The following is a 16,373-nucleotide window of genomic DNA, read 5'->3' as shown; positions in this document are numbered from 1 at the left end:
AGCCAGGCATCGTGGTGTGTGCCTGTAGTCCCAGCTGCTTGGGAAACTGAGGGAGGAGAATCACTTGAACTGGGAGGCAGAGGTTGCAGTGAGCCAAGATTGCATCACTGCACTCCAGCCTGGGCGAGAGAGCAAGACTGTCTCAAAAAAAAAAAAAAATTGTAATTGTGAAAATTAATAATATTAATTGTAATTGATTTAATGAGCTTCTGTTAAATGTTCAAAGCACTTTAACATTTCATTTAATCCTAATGAAAAACCTATAAGGAAGATATTACCTTTATTTTTCAAATGAAGAAATAGAGAGGTTACCACCTGGTAAACAGTGGAGCCAGGATTTGAATCCTGTTTGCTTGATGCCAAAGCCTGTACTTGACCCTCTGCACTGTGCTGCCTTTCCAAGAGACCTTGGGAGGAGATACATCTCAGTAAATGCAGATAATCAGTGCTAAGAAATGGGAGGTCAGCCAGGTGCGGTGGCTCACACCTGTAATCCCAGCACTTTGGGAGGCCGAGGCCAGCGGATCACCTGAGGTCAGAAGTTCGAGACCAGCCTGGCCAACATGACAAAACCCCATCTCTACTAAAAATACAAAAATTATCCAGGCATGGTGGTGCACATCCCAGCTACTCGGGAGGCTGAGGCAGGAGAATCACTTGAACCCAGGAGGAGGTTGTAGTGAACTGAGATAGCGCCCTTGCACTCCAGCCTGGGCGACAGAGCAAGACTCTATGGCGAAAAAAAAAAAAAGAAAGAAAAGGGAGAAGGTCAAGACTGAATTAAAGCTAGGGTGTGAGGCTGAGGAGTCTTAGAAGAGGGAAGCATAAGGCATGTTTGGGAAGGAGGGAAGGCTGATTCTGATCTATAACCTAGCTTCTGTCTCCCAATGGCATGCAACCTGTTACCCCTCCAGATGCCCATCCAGGGAGGACTTCCCCCTGATTGAGACAGAGGATGAGGCTTACCTGCGGCGAATTAAGAGTAAGTCCACCCACAAGGAGCTCCTTAGTAATTTATAATACATTCACACAATGGAATATTATGCAACTGTTAAAAAGATGAGATGGCTCTGTGAGGGCTGGTATAGATCCGCAGCTGAAACATATTAAGTGAAAAAAGCAAGGTTTAAAACAATGTAAAGTGTATACTACCATGTGTGTAAAAATAATATGGAAGGCCGGGCGCGGTGGCTCAAGCCTGTAATCCCAGCACTTTGGGAGGCCGAGACGGGCGGATCACGAGGTCAGGAGATCGAGACCATCCTGGCTAACACGGTGAAACCCTCTCTCTACTAAAAAATACAAAAAACTAGCCGGGCGAAGTGGCGGGCACCTGTAGTCCCAGCTACTCGGGAGGCTGAGGCAGGAGAATGGCGTAAACCCGGGAGGCGGAGCTTGCAGTGAGCTGAGATCCAGCCACTGCACTCCAGCCTGGGTGACAGAGCGAGACTCCGTCTCAAAAAAAAAAAAAAAAAAAATAATAATAATAATAATATGGAAGACCAAGGTTGGATGAGTAACTTACTTTTTCACTGTAAGGCCTTATATTAGTTAGGGTATGATTAAACTGCTGTACAAAAAGACCAACAAAAATCTTCTTCCTTAAAAAAGGAAGTAGATTGGCCGGGCGCGGTGGCTCATGCCTGTAATCCCAGCACTTTGGGAGGCCAAGGTGGGCAGATCACAAGGTCAGGAGATTGAGACCATCCTGGATAACATAGTGACACCCTGTCTCTACTAAAAAATAAAAAAAAAAAAAATTAGCCAGGCGTGGTAGTGGGTGCCTGTAGTCCCAGCTCCTCAGGAGGCTGAGGCAGAAGAATGGCATGAACCCAGGAGGTGGAGCTTGCAGTGAGCTGAGATTGAGCTACTGCACTCCAGCCTGGACGACAGAGCGAGACTCCATCTCAAAAAAAAAAAAAAAAAAGTAGATTGGCTGGTGCAGTAGCTCATGCCTTTAATTCCAGCAGGATTTGGGAGAGGGAGGATCTCTTGAGGTCAGGAGTTCGAGAAACATACATAGCAACAAAACATACATAGCAAGACCCCATAGTCCTGGCTACTTGGGAGGCTGAGGTGGGAGGATTGTTTGAGCCCAGGAGTTCAAGGCTGCAATGCACTATAATTGCACCACTGCACTCCAGTCTAGGTAACAAAAAAAAACAACCCAAAAAGGTAGAATATTATTGCTGTCAACGTAACAGTTCAAAGTGGGAAGTGCAGAGTAGTGGTGCAGCTCTGCCATCTTTAACATGAAGTTTTCATCTCTATGTCACGTCTGAAGTGGCTGCTCCAGCTCCCACTGTCACACCTGTATCACACCTAGCAAGGAAGCGTAAAGGAACAGAGTTTACACCCTTTTTTTCTTTTTCTTTTCTTTTTTTTTTTCTTTTTTTTTTTGGAGACAGGGTCTCGCTCTGTCACCCAGGGTGGAGTGCAGTGGTGCCATCTCAGCTCACTGCAACCTCCACCTCCCAGGTTCAAGCGATTCTCCTGCCTCAGCTTCCCAAGGAGCTGGGATTACAGGCACCCACCACCACTCCTGGCTAATTTTTGTATTTTTAGTAGAGATAGGGTTTCACCATGTTGGCCAGGCTGGTCTCGAACTCCTGGCCTCAAGTGCTCCACCCACCATGCCTGGCCTATACCCATTTATTTTAAGAGCAGATCTGGAAGACGCTCATATCCATTGGCCAGAATGTAGTCACGTAGCAATATAGTCACGTGCAAGTCAGGCAGGAAAACATGGTTGTTAACTGAGCAGCCATGTGTGCCCAGATGAAACTTCTATGCATTTTCTCATTGAAGGAAGATGGGAAGAATGAACACTGTTGGACAACCTGCAACCCCTTGCAACCTCTGCCACAATCTTTTTTTTTTTTTTTTTTTTTTTTTGAGATGGAGTCTCGCTCTGTTGCCCAGGCTGGAGTGCAGTGGTGAGATCTCAGCTCACTGCAAGCTCCGCCTCCTGGGTTCATGCCATTCTCCTGCCTCAGCCTCCTGAGTAGCTAATTTTTTGTATTTTTAGTAGAGACGGGATTTCACCGTGTTAGCCAGGATGGTCTCGATCTCCTGACCTTGTGATCTGCCTGCCTCGGCCTCCCAAAGTGCTGGGATTACAGGCATGAGCCACCGCGCCTGGCTCCTAGAAACCTTTTTCTTTTTTAATAAATGCCAAAATAACAAAATTAAGTCTTGCCACACTGCCCCGCACTACCCCGTTTCCCCTAGAGCTGTCCTCTACTGGCGCTCCTGCATATCCCCTAGGCCCTCTCATAGGCTCACTTGTTCCTTATCTGCAGTGGAGTTGCAGCAGAAGGACCGGGCACTGGTGGAGCTGCTGCGAGAGAAGGTTGGGCTGTTTGCTGAGATGACCCATTTCCAGGCCGAAGAGGATGGTGGCAGTGGGATGGCCCTGCCCACCCTGCCCAGGGGCCTTTTCCGCTCCGAGTCCCTTGAGTCCCCTCGTGGCGAGCGGCTGCTGCAGGATGCCATCCGTGAGGGTGAGGGAGCTCCCAGGGAAGAGTCTAGGCTCAAGCACTCACTGTCACAGAATATGGACATGTGACTAGACATGGACAAACACAGACAAGTGGGATGCCAACCCCATGAACCATAAACAGCCCTGAGTGCCTCTTCTGGGCCAGTTCCTGGGAAAGGCAGGGGAGGAGGTGTGGTCCTTACTGCTGCTCCATATCGTCCATGCTGCATGGACTCCTGCTGCCTCATAGGCATTTACTGCCCTTTACTTCATCAGTGGTTGTGTGAGTGAAACCCCACTGCCAGTGCAGGGGGCATTCCCCTGGATGCCCGAGTGCCCCACATGTAGGGGTGAATGGCATTCCCCTCAGGGTCCTGTATCATTCCTGCTCTCACCTCTTCCTCTTTCCCCACAGTGGAGGGTCTGAAAGACCTGCTGGTGGGGCCAGGAGTGGAACTGCTCTTGACACCCCGAGAACCAGCCCTGCCCTTGGAACCAGACAGCGGTGGTAACACGAGTCCTGGGGTCACTGCCAGTGAGTGCCAGGGCAGGGGACCAAGGTAGTAGGTGGGAGGGGCCAAAGCAAGTGGAGTGGTACCAGGGATCGAGTGGTATCAGGGCCCCAGGGAAGTGAGCTCAGCCATCCTTTTCTCCTTCTCAACAGATGGTGAGGCCAGAACCTTCAATGGCTCCATTGAACTGTGCAGAGCCGACTCAGACTCCAGCCAGAGGGTAGGTCCTCAAGAGGTTCTGGGACTTGGCAAGAGGGTGGGAGAGGGACAGCCAGCCTCTGGATCCTCAACACAAAGCTGTCAGGGGCAGGCACCCAGGATTTGTGTGCCTGCTGACTCCCCATTCTTGCCCATTTCTGCAGGATCGAAATGGAAATCAGCTGAGATCACCGCAAGAGGTGAGAAGGGAATTGATAGTATAGGAGACTAAAGGGAGGGTGTTCTTAGGCTGAGAAGTTAGAACCCAGTTTGGAGTGGGGTGGGGAAAGTGTCTACATCCAAGTATGTCTCCAGATCCTACTGTCCCCACACCTACCCTTGTTCAACTTTTGGGCAGTTCTCCCATCCTAAAGCTGGGGCCCTGTTCCCACCCCGTCTGTCCTCAGGAGGCGTTGCAGCGATTGGTCAATCTCTATGGACTTCTACATGGCCTACAGGTCAGTAGGGCAAGGGCTTGAATGGGGAAGGGGAGGAGCCAGGCTAGAGATGCCTGTTTAGGTAGAGCATGGTCATCCCAACAGGCCTTTCTAAATACCCTCCCAACCCAAGCTCTCCAGGAGCGATGACCTGGGCCTTGGAGGGGCGATGACCTGGGCCTTGGAGGGCAAGGGGTAGAAGAGCCACAGGGGTTTTTGATAAACCCTTCTGCACACATTCTACCCCCAGGCAGCTGTGGCCCAGCAGGACACTTTGATGGAAGCCCGGTTCCCTGAGGGCCCTGAGCGGCGGGAGAAGCTGTGCCGAGCCAACTCTCGGGATGGGGAGGCTGGCAGGGCTGGGGCTGCCCCTGTGGCCCCTGAAAAGCAGGCCACAGAACTGGCATTACTGCAGCGGCAACATGCGCTGCTGCAGGAGGAGCTACGGCGCTGCCGGCGGCTAGGTGAAGAACGGGCAACCGAAGCTGGCAGCCTGGAGGCCCGGCTCCGGGAGAGTGAGCAGGCCCGGGCGCTGCTGGAGCGGGAGGCTGAAGAGGCTCGAAGGCAGCTGGCCGCCCTGGGCCAGACCGAGCCACTCCCAGCCGAGGCCCCCTGGGCCCGCAGACCTGTGGATCCTCGGCGGCGCAGCCTCCCTGCAGGCGATGCCCTGTACTTGAGTTTCAACCCCCCACAGGTAAGGTGGCCTGCAGTGGTGAACGGACCTGGGGTGGACATAAGGGTCCGTGGAGCCCAAAAGAAATTGGGCCATTGGGGATTTGAGCCCAAATGCAATCAGGCAACCGACTTGAAGGATATTGAGATACTAGTTGGAGAACTGAAAAGAAATGTAGATGGGTGCAGGGGTGGAGGAAACTAACTCGGGTGGTGGTGCTGAAAGAGGCCAGTTGGTGGTGGATCTCCTGAAGGGGAGTCACGGGTGAGCCCCAGTGGGGAGAGCTGCTGCCTTCAGCCAAACAGAACCTCCAGTCTTCACACTACTCAGTCCCTGGCCTGCTGTTCTTCCTGCCCACTGTCCACAGCCCAACCGAGGCACAGACCGCCTGGATCTGCCTGTCACTACTCGCTCTGTCCATCGACACTTTGAGGACCGAGAGAGGCAGGAACTGGGGAGCCCTGAAGAGCGGCTGCAAGATAGCAGTGACCCTGACACTGGCAGCGAGGAGGAAGGTAGCAGCCGTCTGTCTCCGCCCCACAGTCCACGAGGTGAGACCCTGGCGGAGACATGGACCAGAGGTAGAGTGCAGCCTGCGTACAGGCCTTGGGGCTGTGGCTTCCAAATGGGCCCTAACTGACCTGTGAGGCTTATAGTAACTCTAGGGAGGGACTTCCTGTTTTGTCTGATGATGAATGGTTGGTGGAACTCTAAGAAGCAGGAGGGGCCTCCCTCCTCCAACTGGTTGGTGATTCCCAACCTTTAGAAGTAAAAATAGATTTTTTTTAGAAAAGGCATGGTGGCTCAGGCCTGTAATCCTAACACTTTGAGAGGCCAAGGCAGGAGGATCGCTTAAGCTCAGAATTTTTTTTTTGAGACGGAGTCTCGCTCTGTCGCCCAGGCTGGAGTGCAGTGGCCAGATCTCAGCTCACTGCAAGCTCCGCCTCCCAGGTTTATGCTATTCTCCTGCCTCAGCCTCCCAAGTAGCTGGGACTACAGGTGCCTGCCACCTCGCCCAGCTGGCTTTTTTTGTATTTTTTTAGTGGAGACGGGGTTTCACCGTGTTAGCCAGGATGGTCTCGATCTCCTGACCTCGTGATCCACCTGTCTCGGCCTCCCAAAGTGCTGAGATTACAGGCCTGAGCCACCACGCCCGGCCTAAGCTCAGAATTTTGAGGCCAGCCTGGGCGACATAGTGAGACCCACCTCCTCTACCAAAAAAAAAATTCATTTATTTTATTTTATTTTTTATTTAATTTAATTACTTACTTATTTTTTATTATTATTTTTTGAGACGGAGTCTTACGCTGTTGCCTGGGCTGGAGTGCAGTAGTGTGATCTTGGCTCACTGCAACCTCTGCCTTCCAGGTTCAAGCAGTTCTCCTGCCTCAGCCTCCCGAGTAGCTGGGATTACAGGCACCCACCACCATGCCCGGCTAATTTTTGTATTTTTGGTAGAAACTGGGTTTCACTGTGTTGGCCAGGCTGTTCTTGAACGCCTGACCTCATGATCTACCTGTTTTGGCCTCCCAACAGGTTGGGATTACAGGCGTGAGCTACCATGCCCGACTAAATTTTTTTTTTTTTTTTTGAGATGGAATTCTCGCTCTGTCACCAGGCTGGAGTACAGTGGTGAAATCTCGGCTCACTGCAACTTCTGCCTCCCAGGTTCAAATGATTCTCCTGCCTCAGACTCCCGAGTAGCTGGGACTACAGGCACATGCCTCCATGCCCAGCTAATTTTTGTATTTTTAGAAGACATAGGGTTTCACCATGTTGCCCAGGCTGGTCTCTCTTTCTTGACCTCATGATCTGCCCACCTTGGCCTCCCAAAGTGCTGGGATTACAGATGTGAGCCATTGCGCCTGGCCTATTTTATTTTTTATTTTTATTTTTTTAAAATGGAGTCTCACTCTCACCCAGGCTAGAGTGCAGTGGTGTGATCTCAGCTCACTGCAACCTCCACCTCCTGGGTTCAAGTGATTCTCCTGCTTCAGCCTCTCGAGTAGTTGGGATTACAGGCATGCGCCACCATACCTGGCTAATTTTTTTTGTATTTTTTAGTAGAGATGGAGTTTCACTATGTTGGCCAGGCTGGTCTCGAACTCCTGACCTCAGGTGATTCATCCACCTTGGCCTCCCAGAGTGCTGGGATTACAGGCGTGAGCCACCGTGCCTGGCCCCCCAAAATTTTTTTAATTAGCCAGGTGTGGTGGCGTGCGCCTGTAGTCCTAGCTACAGACAGTGAGAGTGAGGTGAGAGGATCGCTTGAGCCCAGCAGATTGAGTTGACAGTACTCTGTGATTGCGCCAGCCTGGGCGACAGAAAGAGACCAGGAGACCCAGACACAGGATCTCGCTCTGAAATTTTTTATTTTAGAGACAGGGTGTCGTGCTGTTGCCGAGGCTGGACTCAAACTCCTGGGCTTAAGTGGTCCTCCCAAGTAGCTGGGGCTACAAGTGCATGCCACTGTGCCTGGGAAGATATAGTTTTTGTTTTTTTTTTTTTGAGACAGAGTTTTGCTCTGTCACCCAGGCTGGAGTGTAGTAGCACAATCTCAGCTCACTGCTACCTCCACCTCCCAGGTTCAAGCAATTCTTGTTCCTCAGTCTCCTGAGTAGCTGGGATTACAGGCGCGTGCCACCACATACAGCTAATTTTTGGCACTTTTACTAGAGATGGGGTTTCACCATGTTGGCCAGGCTGGTCTCCAACTCCTGGCCTTAAGTGATTCTCCCACCTTGGCCTCCCAAAGTGTTGGGATTACAATCATGAGCCACCAGGCCAGTTTTTAAAGTAAAAAAAAGTTTCAAAGACCTTCAAGTTTTTATAGTTGGTTCATGAAATAAAAAATTACCAAAAGCTCTAATCTTAAAGTATTTTGTACTTTCCTAATCAGATTGTATCTTTGGATACTGTAAAAGTGTATCTGGTTCCTAGATGTGGATACCTCACTTACTGTGTTGCCAGAGGTTTTCCTCTCACCCAAGAATTTACAGAACCCTGTCATCCCTTCACAGCCCCAGAGACCCCTGAGCCTGCAGATGGGGAGGCATTAGTATAGGGGTACAGTTCCTCATGGGAGTCTCTGCTCACTCACTGGCTTTGTCCTGTCCCCCTTCAGACTTTACCAGAATGCAGGACATCCCGGAGGAGACGGAGAGCCGCGACGGGGAGGCTGTAGCCTCCGAGAGCTAAGGGGGCCCCTCACCCCTGCCCTGTGCCCCACTGAAGAACATTACTGAGGGGGGCTAACCTTGGGGACTCCAATTTGCCAATGATGAGGGAACATTTGAAAGAACTGCAGATTGTCCTTGCCAGCTCTTGGGATCCTTAGATACCTGGGGCCATTTAAGAAGCTGGGGGAATTAGGCCACAACACCCCCTGGGGCATCCGAAAGCTACACCACAGATGCCAGTGGTTCATGCCTTCTTCCCTCCACTTTAGGAAAATTTATTTATTTATTGTTTATTAGTTATGGGGGGAGAGGGGAGATTTAAAGGACCAGGGACATGGGAACCAAGCCATAGGGATCAGAGGGCCTTGTCCTTGAACACTACTGGGGTATATTCAGGCTCATCCACACAACTGCTGGGTTCTTGCCCTAACAACCCTCCCCTGCAACATCCGTCTTGGAGGAGAGACTGCAGCCACAAAACCCTAACTGCCCTTTAAATAAAGGAGGGCTATGGGCAGGGCCATGTCCCTTTCTCCTCTCCCCTCAACCTCTTACTGCTGTTCTCCCTTTCTCTGTCCTTCATGGAAGCCCTGGGAGATAACCTGGCTTCTTGGAGTTGATGGAATAGAGGTTGGGGTGGCCATAATGGTTTGTTGGGGGTGAGGGAAAAAACCCACAGGGACCAGAATGTTTTCTTGTTGTTTTGTTTTCTTTTTTGTACCAAAGTCAACTGCACGTGTTTTATATTTTTAAGAGATCGTAGGCAATTAGAAATCGAAGCCTCCTATCTCCACATCTCTGAAGAAGTTGAGGGGTAGGGGAGACAATGACTTCTGCCTTCATCTGCAGTAACGGGGGGACCTATACTGACCTATTCCCCAGCCATTTGGAAACAAATTCTAGGGTGGGTTGGGAAATCTCCAGGAGCCCTGACCTCATCTTCCACCTCAGCAACCGTGACCTGAAACCTCAGCGTGAATTTGGGGGATTTTTCAATGGAACCCCTGCCCCCAAATGTCGACCAGCCCCAGTTGTTTTTTTTTTTTCTGCCAATTTTGTTGTTTTAAAAAAAATATATCAGGGAAAATTAAAAACCTGGAACTCCATAAGGTACTGTCTCCCATAATGTCTGCCAATTCTGAGGAGGATGGTAGGAGAGAACCAGGCAATGACCTAAGTTCCTCTGAAAGGGGCCTTTTCCTCTCACCACAAGGACAGCCTCTGCCTCACTGAAGAGAGGGGGCACTGACAAAAGTAACCACTGCAAATCTTTTTTTGTTTTTTTTTTTTTAATTCACAAACACAAGGATAGAAACAAAGGGGGCACACAGGTTCCAATGCTGGGAATTCCAGTATCAGGAAATGTGTGTTCATCGTATTTGTATGCCATGCTCAGCAATCACCTTCACCTATTGTCCCCATCCCCAGTGTCATTCATTGTCAGATCTAGCCCCCACAGGGCCCTTGTTCATCTCCATGATGTCGGGCCCTGGGGTTACCCGTCACAGGAGCTGCTCATATACTGTCCCTCTTTGAGAGGCAGTGAGAGATGAGCTGGTTTCAGTTCTTGGTTTTAGTTGGTTTTACTTCCTGTTTTCCGGTTGGTACTTACTTTGGGGTTGTGGGGGGAGGGGAGGAGGTGAGAGTCTAAGGTTGTATAAATGCTGGTATGAATTCACATCCCCACTGGAGCCTGTGGGGTCAGATTAGCAGAAGGGGGCTCAGGCCCTTAGCTAGAAAAAGGAATTGAAGTCACGTAGGGAGCAGGCTGGGTGAGCAGCCAGCACCCTCCCCTTCTGTAACTCTCATCCACCAACATCAAGCCTTTACAAGGTGCTTTCTCAGCCGTTAAGGGGATCCTGAGAATGGGGAATTGTTCTCATTTTACGGGCAGGGAAACCTAGGTGCACAAAGCCTGCTAGGCCAGGAGGGGGCTGGCCTTCTTAGTTCCAGTCCACCACTTTTCTCCTTTGGCTACTCTGCCTAAACATACCAGGGCTGGCTGGGTGCAGTGGCTCACGTCTGTAATCCCAGCACTTTGGGAGGCTGAGTTGGGTGGATCACTTGAGGTCAGGAGTTTGAGACCAGCCTGGCTAACATGGTGAAACCCCATCCCTACTAAAAATACAAAAATCAGCCAGGCGTGATGGTGGGCACCTGTAGTCCCAGCTACCTGGGAGGCTGAGGTGGGAGAATTGCTTGAACCCGGGAGGCAGAGGTTGCAGTGAGCCGAGATTGTGCCACTGCACTCCAGCACTCCAGCCTGGGCGACAGAGCAAGACCCTGCCTGGAAAAAAACACAAATAAACACCAGGGCTTCAGATTTCATACACAGGGACACAGGGCTCAGCAGCTGTCTGCCAGGTCAGCTGGAAGCAGCTCAGACCCAAAGCTGTGAGGGTGGCACCTTTAGGTGGGAAAGGAAGGTAGGTGGGGGCGGGGTGAGGATATTAGATAGCATGCAGAGACCACCAAGAAAGGGGAATGCAGGCTCTCCTAGAATCCCCGACAGATCCAGTGAGAGATGCTGGTCAGGACAGGACAGAACACGGAAACCTGGAGACAGCCCAGAGTGGGTGTGAAGTCCCCCGCTGCTTTCTTCCAAGCAGTGCTGTCCCTTCTGCCACCCTGTACCAACCCCCTCCTACACACATGCGCACGCACACCCGCACACACACACACACACACACAATCTTCAGCCCTAGAACATGGGGCACAAGCATTTGTCTGATGTGGTTACTCCTGAGAGCTAGGCCCCTTCCTCACATCTTTGACCATTGTGTCCCCTGTCCCCTCCCTAACCCACTTTTGGGAACCCACAGCCTTAACCTCTGTCCCTCCTGCTGAAGTTTCAAAGCCATCTGGCTTTGTGTTCCAGGGAGCCAGGGACCAGGTTCTCACCAAAACATTGCCTTCCTTCCATTCCAAGAGAAGCTCCAGGCTGCCTGCTCTGCCCAGCCCTCCCTTCTCCATCCTCCAGCTGCACCCTCCTCCTTCCACTCCCCCACAAGAGTAGGTCTTTGTGCATGCATTCGTCTCTAACTTGGACCTGTGTACACTTTGTCAATATTTACCCCTGGGGCCCGTAAAGCAGAGATGCCCCCAGAGGAGCCAATATCCGGAGCCCAGCAAAGCCGTCAGAGGGAGCTGCTGGGGTGGGAAGATGGGTGCTTAGGTGGGGAGGGATTTTCCATTGCCTGCACGGGCTAGGAATAGACCTGGAGTTTTGGAACTAGTTTAAACATCATCAAAAAGAGGAAATTAAACAAGAGGCTAATTAAGTTCCTTTCACATTGCTTAATCTGTTGTGAATTGGGTGCCTCTTTGGAGCCTCCTCTGCCCAGCAATTAAAGGAAGTGGGACAGGGGGCACCTGGAGGCACTGTGGCCTTTCCCTTCACAGGGGGCTCTGCACTTAATAAGGTGGCACTGCTCCCAGCTGCTGCCCCAGGAGCCTGAGCAGCCTGTGTCCTCATAGGTTACAAGTCATGCCAGAGAGCCTGGGGGTGGGGCAGTGGAAGTGGGAGCTCTACCTCATCTTCCCTCTGCCTCCCTCCTTTCTAGGGTCTGCCTCCCAGAAAATCCTTCTAATGGCTAACCTTTATCATTGATGCATCTCAATACAGGAACCAAAGAGGAGCCCCTATCCTGAAGAACACACCTTCAAGAGGGGCTTAGGGGTCAACCTCTGAGTTCTTTATGTGAGACTTTCATTATACCCCACTTCAGAGCATATACAACCATTCCAGATGAGACATGGTTCCCCATCCCCATCTCCCAGCTGTGTGCTTATTTCCTCCTTTCTCTCTGTCTCCATTTTACACAGGGTGTAAGAATAATAGCTCGACCGGGTGCGGTAGCTCAAGCCTGTAATCCCAGCACTTTGGGAGGCCGAGGCGGGTGGATCACTAGAGGTCAGGAGTTCCAGACCAGCTTGGCCAACATGGTGAAATCCTGTCTCTATTAAAAATACAAAAAAAATCGGCCGGGCGTGGTAGTGGGAGCCTGTAGTCCCAGCTACTTGGGAGGCTGAGGCAGGAGAATCGCTTGAATCCGGGAAGCGGAGGTTGCTGTGAGCTGAGATCACACCACTGCACTTCAGCCTGGGCGACAGAGCGAGACTCTGTCTCAAAAAAATTAATTAAATAAATAAATAAATAAATAATAGCTAACAGTGTATTTCACTGTTAAATCTTCAGTAGCCCATTTTACAGTTGAGAACAGTAAGGTACAAAAAGGTAAAGTAATGTGCTGGAGGTAAAGGTGTGAATCCAGGTGCTCTGATACTCAAATTGATACTCTGGGCTTTGCATTTGGGGCAGGGAGGAAGAGTAGCACCACTTTCTGAGGTCTCCGCTTTTCTGGTTCTACCTGCAGCCTGTTCTCCCAGCCCCCTCCCCTTTTTAATCTCTCACCTCCCTTCACCCCGCGCCCCCTACATCTTTGATTTGTCATTATCTTCACTTCTTTCAAATCCTGATACAAAGGGAGACACACAGGCACTCTGTCAGCACCAGGGTTTTACACCCAGGCCCTGGCAGGTGCTGGGAATTCCAGCAGTACCCCACACCTGGCATCCCTTCAGGGGAACTACAGCTTTTGCAGCTGAGGTCTCTGTGGGCAGCAAGTTTCTGTGGTCACCACTGAGATGGTAAAGTGGGGACAGGGGATGCAGACATTTTTGGCCTTGATCCTGGAGAAAGACAAGGGATACCCTGTTTTGAGGTGGGGAGTGGGTACAGAGGGACAGGGGCACTGACCTCTGATTCATTAGCCTAGAAGCCTTAGGGAAGTGTTTCTAGATATTTTTGCAGAAGGCAGAAATGGAGCAACAAATCCTTTTGTTCCATACTGCACTGGAGGTGGAACTGGGATAAAAGGTCAAGACAATTTGTGGATAATCCAGAGGTTTATTCTCAGATCCTCTTCTTTCCCATCTCCAAATAAAGACTTAAAGCTTTGTCACACCCAGCTCTGATCTGGGCCCCCGCCTCCCCCATTCACCACACCCAGAGTTGGGGATCAAAGATCAGACTTTTCCCTGCGGGCGCTGCAGCCTGGCAGAGAGGGCAGCTTCTCCCCAGGACTCGACGATCCTACACTTGGTGGATCTCAGAAAGAGGAGCGTGTTCAGCTTGCGCCCTTTACCCGGGTGTCCCTCTGTCCAGGTTGGTGAGCAGGGTAGAAGGGCGGCTCTCCGGGGGGTTGCTCGCGACCCACCGCCTGCCTACCTGCTTTAGGGCCACCTGTTGCACCCAGCCTCCGCCCTGGGGCCACAGCCTCGACCGCAGATCCCTGAAGGTGTCTGCCAGAGCCTGCCGGGGCTCCCGCCTCAGGAGACAGTACAGCACAGGGTTGAGGCAGCTATTGCTGTGTGCCAAGCAAGTAGTGACAGGGAAGACATACGTCTGGATAGTATAGAAAGTACTGTTCCAGGGCACTAGGTCAAACTTCACCAGGACACCCCAGAGAGTGACCACATGGTTGGGAAACCAGCAGAGGAAGAAGGAAGCCACCAGGATGCGGACAGAGCGGGCCACGACCCTGCTGTCCTGCTGCCGCCGTTGCCGCTGCTGCAGGAAGGCCAGCAGCAGCAGGTAGCTGGTGGTGATGACGCCCAAGGGCACCATGAAAGCCAGCACCACCCTCTGCAGCTGGTAGGCCCCCAGCCAGTACCTGCTGGGGAAACGCAGTAGGCAAAGGCGCACACCACACACCTCACCCTCCACCCCGAAGACAGCTGTGGGCACCGTCACCAGGGCAGCCGCCACCCACACTGCTAGAGTGGCTATTCGGGCCCAGAAGAGTGAGAGGTGGGTGCCTGGCCCCGCAGCCATGGCCACCACCCAGTAGCGAGCAACGCTCAGCGCTGTGATGAGGAAGATGCTGGCATAGACGTTGAGGACAGTGGCCGTCAGAACCATCTTGCAGAGGGCACCTCCGAAGGGCCAGTGAAAGTCCAGTGCCGACTCAGCTGCCCAAAAGGGGAGAGTGAGTGCCAGTCCCAGGTCCGCCAGAGCCAGGTTGAAGACGAAGGTGTCTGAAGGTGGGCCAGGGGCTCTCCGGGCACAGTTACTCAGTACCCACAGCACCGCCAAATTTCCCAGCAAGCCAACGGCCCCCACAAGCCCATAGGCCAGGGCAACCATGAGCCTCAGGGCTAGGAATTTGACAGGCATCGGAGCATCATCAGCACTCAGCACACTGCCTCCGGAGGCATTGGCCCAGAACGTGGGTGGAGAGGCAGAAGTATTGAGTGTGGGCATCGCAGGGCATCAGAGATTGGTGGCGCTGAGAAGAGAGGTCTGCAAGTATCTGCCAGACTGGCAGAGGCCACTGAAGGCTCTAGGCAGAAGGCTCTAGAACTAAGTCCTCTGGGGCCTCTGGTGAGCCCTGGCCCACGCCCACACCTCAGAGGGAGGGGTGTGGAAAGGACAACCCACCACCTCCCTGTTGGTCAAGATTGGTGGTGGGTGGGGCAGGGCGAGGCAGAGCCTGGGCGTATGCGCATGCGCCTGCCTGTAAGAGGGACTCTAAATGGCAGAGAGGGAGGGGAGAAGGGAGAGTTACCTCACTATGGAGGGCAGCCCCAAGCCTCCACCCCAGGGAGAGAGCTGGAGGTTCCCTGTCCCAGAGATAACAGGAACCAAACTAGAGCTGCCTCTGTTCCTAACAGCGTCCAGAGGCCTCCCTCCTCTGCAGAAAGTGTTCCCTTGAGGCCCAAAGGAAGGGGCCTGGGAGGTGGCATAGAGGCAGGGAATCAGCATGGGTGTCCAAGAGAGGAAAGAGCAGAGGCTACGGAGTCCCAGACCTGCTACTCACTAGCCATGTGACTGGGAGAGTTACTTTACTCCCGTAAACCTATTTTCTTGCTTAAAATTTTCAGGTAAGTGCTTCACAGGAGTGGCATGATGAAATGAGAGAATACGTGTGAAATAACAATTTGTATGAATATTATTTCAAAGGAGAAGTTTGAGGTGTTTGTGGCAGAAGGGTACTGAGAGGCTATTACCGTGCCCAGGGAACAGTGCCAACTAAAACAGGTTGGAATTCATCTCAGCAGCAGTAACCTTGAGGCTAACAGCAGGGAGGGAAAAGAGAAAGGAAGTCACAGCTTCCTGTTTCCTCCCCACTGGGAACACTGGGCCTGTGAGGGCCTGCATGGACCTGGGCATGCCCTCAGTTCTGTTCCTGCTCCTGATAATTAAATATTCCTGCTAACCTCTATCGCCGCCCTTTCCTCCTTTCCTGCTCTAGTCTGTGGACAGAGCTCAGCGGTCCCCCTACTTGCTCCTGCAAACCCCATGTCAGAGCTAAGGATCCTGAGATACGCCCTCACCACACCTCATCCTGTCTCCCCATGATCTCAATCATAACTGGAAAAAAAAAATGCTTCACTGGGCCCTCCCCTTTCATTGCCTACATCTCTACCTACTGCAGAAGGAGCTGTGATGGGGACAAAGAGAAGGCAGGAGGCAGGTAGGTAAAACAGTAAGGCTTTCTCAAGGGTTCCAATATATTCAGCCCCTTCTTGTCCTCTGCCAGCTAATTAAGATAACGTTCGATGTTCAGTTCCCTTGGAGTGCGGAGGGAAGAGAGGGGCCCTTTGCAACAATAAATCAGCAGTGGGCTTTGTGAACACATAGGAGAAACCCAGAGGTGAGAGTGATCCAGGCTGGGTGCCAACATATTGGGGCTTTCGAACCAGGGATGATTATAAAGGGGGTGGCAGAAGGGGAGTGCCCAGCCTGAGGTCAGGTGAGCCCCACAGGCTACCTCCTGGCCTCGTGGCTGCTCCTGTGTGACTGTGTTGTCACTGTCTCTCATGGCCATGTCTACTCCTCTGCCCACCCAGAATTACCTTGCTAATCTGGCAGTTAAGATAACTGCTTGG

The 16,373-nt window shown here is 51.9% G+C and overlaps 2 protein-coding genes and 1 long non-coding RNA gene across 19 annotated transcripts in view; 1 reads left to right on the top strand and 2 right to left on the bottom strand.

Annotated features, from left to right (window-relative positions):
* ARHGEF2 (Rho/Rac guanine nucleotide exchange factor 2) overlaps positions 1–9,586 on the top strand; it is a 53,449-nt gene extending 43,863 nt beyond the window's left edge. For 12 of the 17 annotated variants that reach the window (XM_021924708.2, XM_031653633.1, XM_031653646.1 and 9 more), the window contains 9 exons: positions 915–982; positions 3,303–3,503; positions 3,897–4,016; positions 4,146–4,213; positions 4,356–4,391; positions 4,599–4,649; positions 4,879–5,322; positions 5,669–5,882; positions 8,426–9,586. In XM_021924708.2, the coding sequence (XP_021780400.2) occupies positions 915–982; positions 3,303–3,503; positions 3,897–4,016; positions 4,146–4,213; positions 4,356–4,391; positions 4,599–4,649; positions 4,879–5,322; positions 5,669–5,882; positions 8,426–8,499 (1,276 nt within the window). In that variant the 3' untranslated portion in view covers positions 8,500–9,586. The remainder of the gene's footprint in view (positions 1–914; positions 983–3,302; positions 3,504–3,896; positions 4,017–4,145; positions 4,214–4,355; positions 4,392–4,598; positions 4,650–4,878; positions 5,323–5,668; positions 5,883–8,425) is intronic. The other 5 variants (XM_031653635.1, XM_031653634.1, XM_003892798.4 and 2 more) reach the window with 2 other exon arrangements.
* LOC108581719 overlaps positions 967–16,373 on the bottom strand; it is a 24,222-nt gene continuing 8,815 nt past the window's right edge. Inside the window, exon 2 of the long non-coding RNA XR_001894394.2 lies at positions 967–1,096. This is a non-coding gene — a long non-coding RNA (uncharacterized LOC108581719). The remainder of the gene's footprint in view (positions 1,097–16,373) is intronic.
* On the bottom strand, positions 13,418–14,871 carry RXFP4 (relaxin family peptide/INSL5 receptor 4). Its single transcript, XM_003892800.5, has one exon. It carries the CDS (start codon positions 14,743–14,745, stop codon positions 13,624–13,626), a length of 1,122 nt encoding a protein of 373 aa, XP_003892849.1. The 5' UTR covers positions 14,746–14,871; the 3' UTR covers positions 13,418–13,623.

The sequence above is a fragment of the Papio anubis genome, chromosome 1 (genome assembly GCF_008728515.1).
Source record: "Papio anubis isolate 15944 chromosome 1, Panubis1.0, whole genome shotgun sequence".
Classification (NCBI taxonomy): domain Eukaryota; kingdom Metazoa; phylum Chordata; class Mammalia; order Primates; family Cercopithecidae; genus Papio; species Papio anubis.
This window is presented reverse-complemented; position numbering and strand designations above follow the sequence as displayed.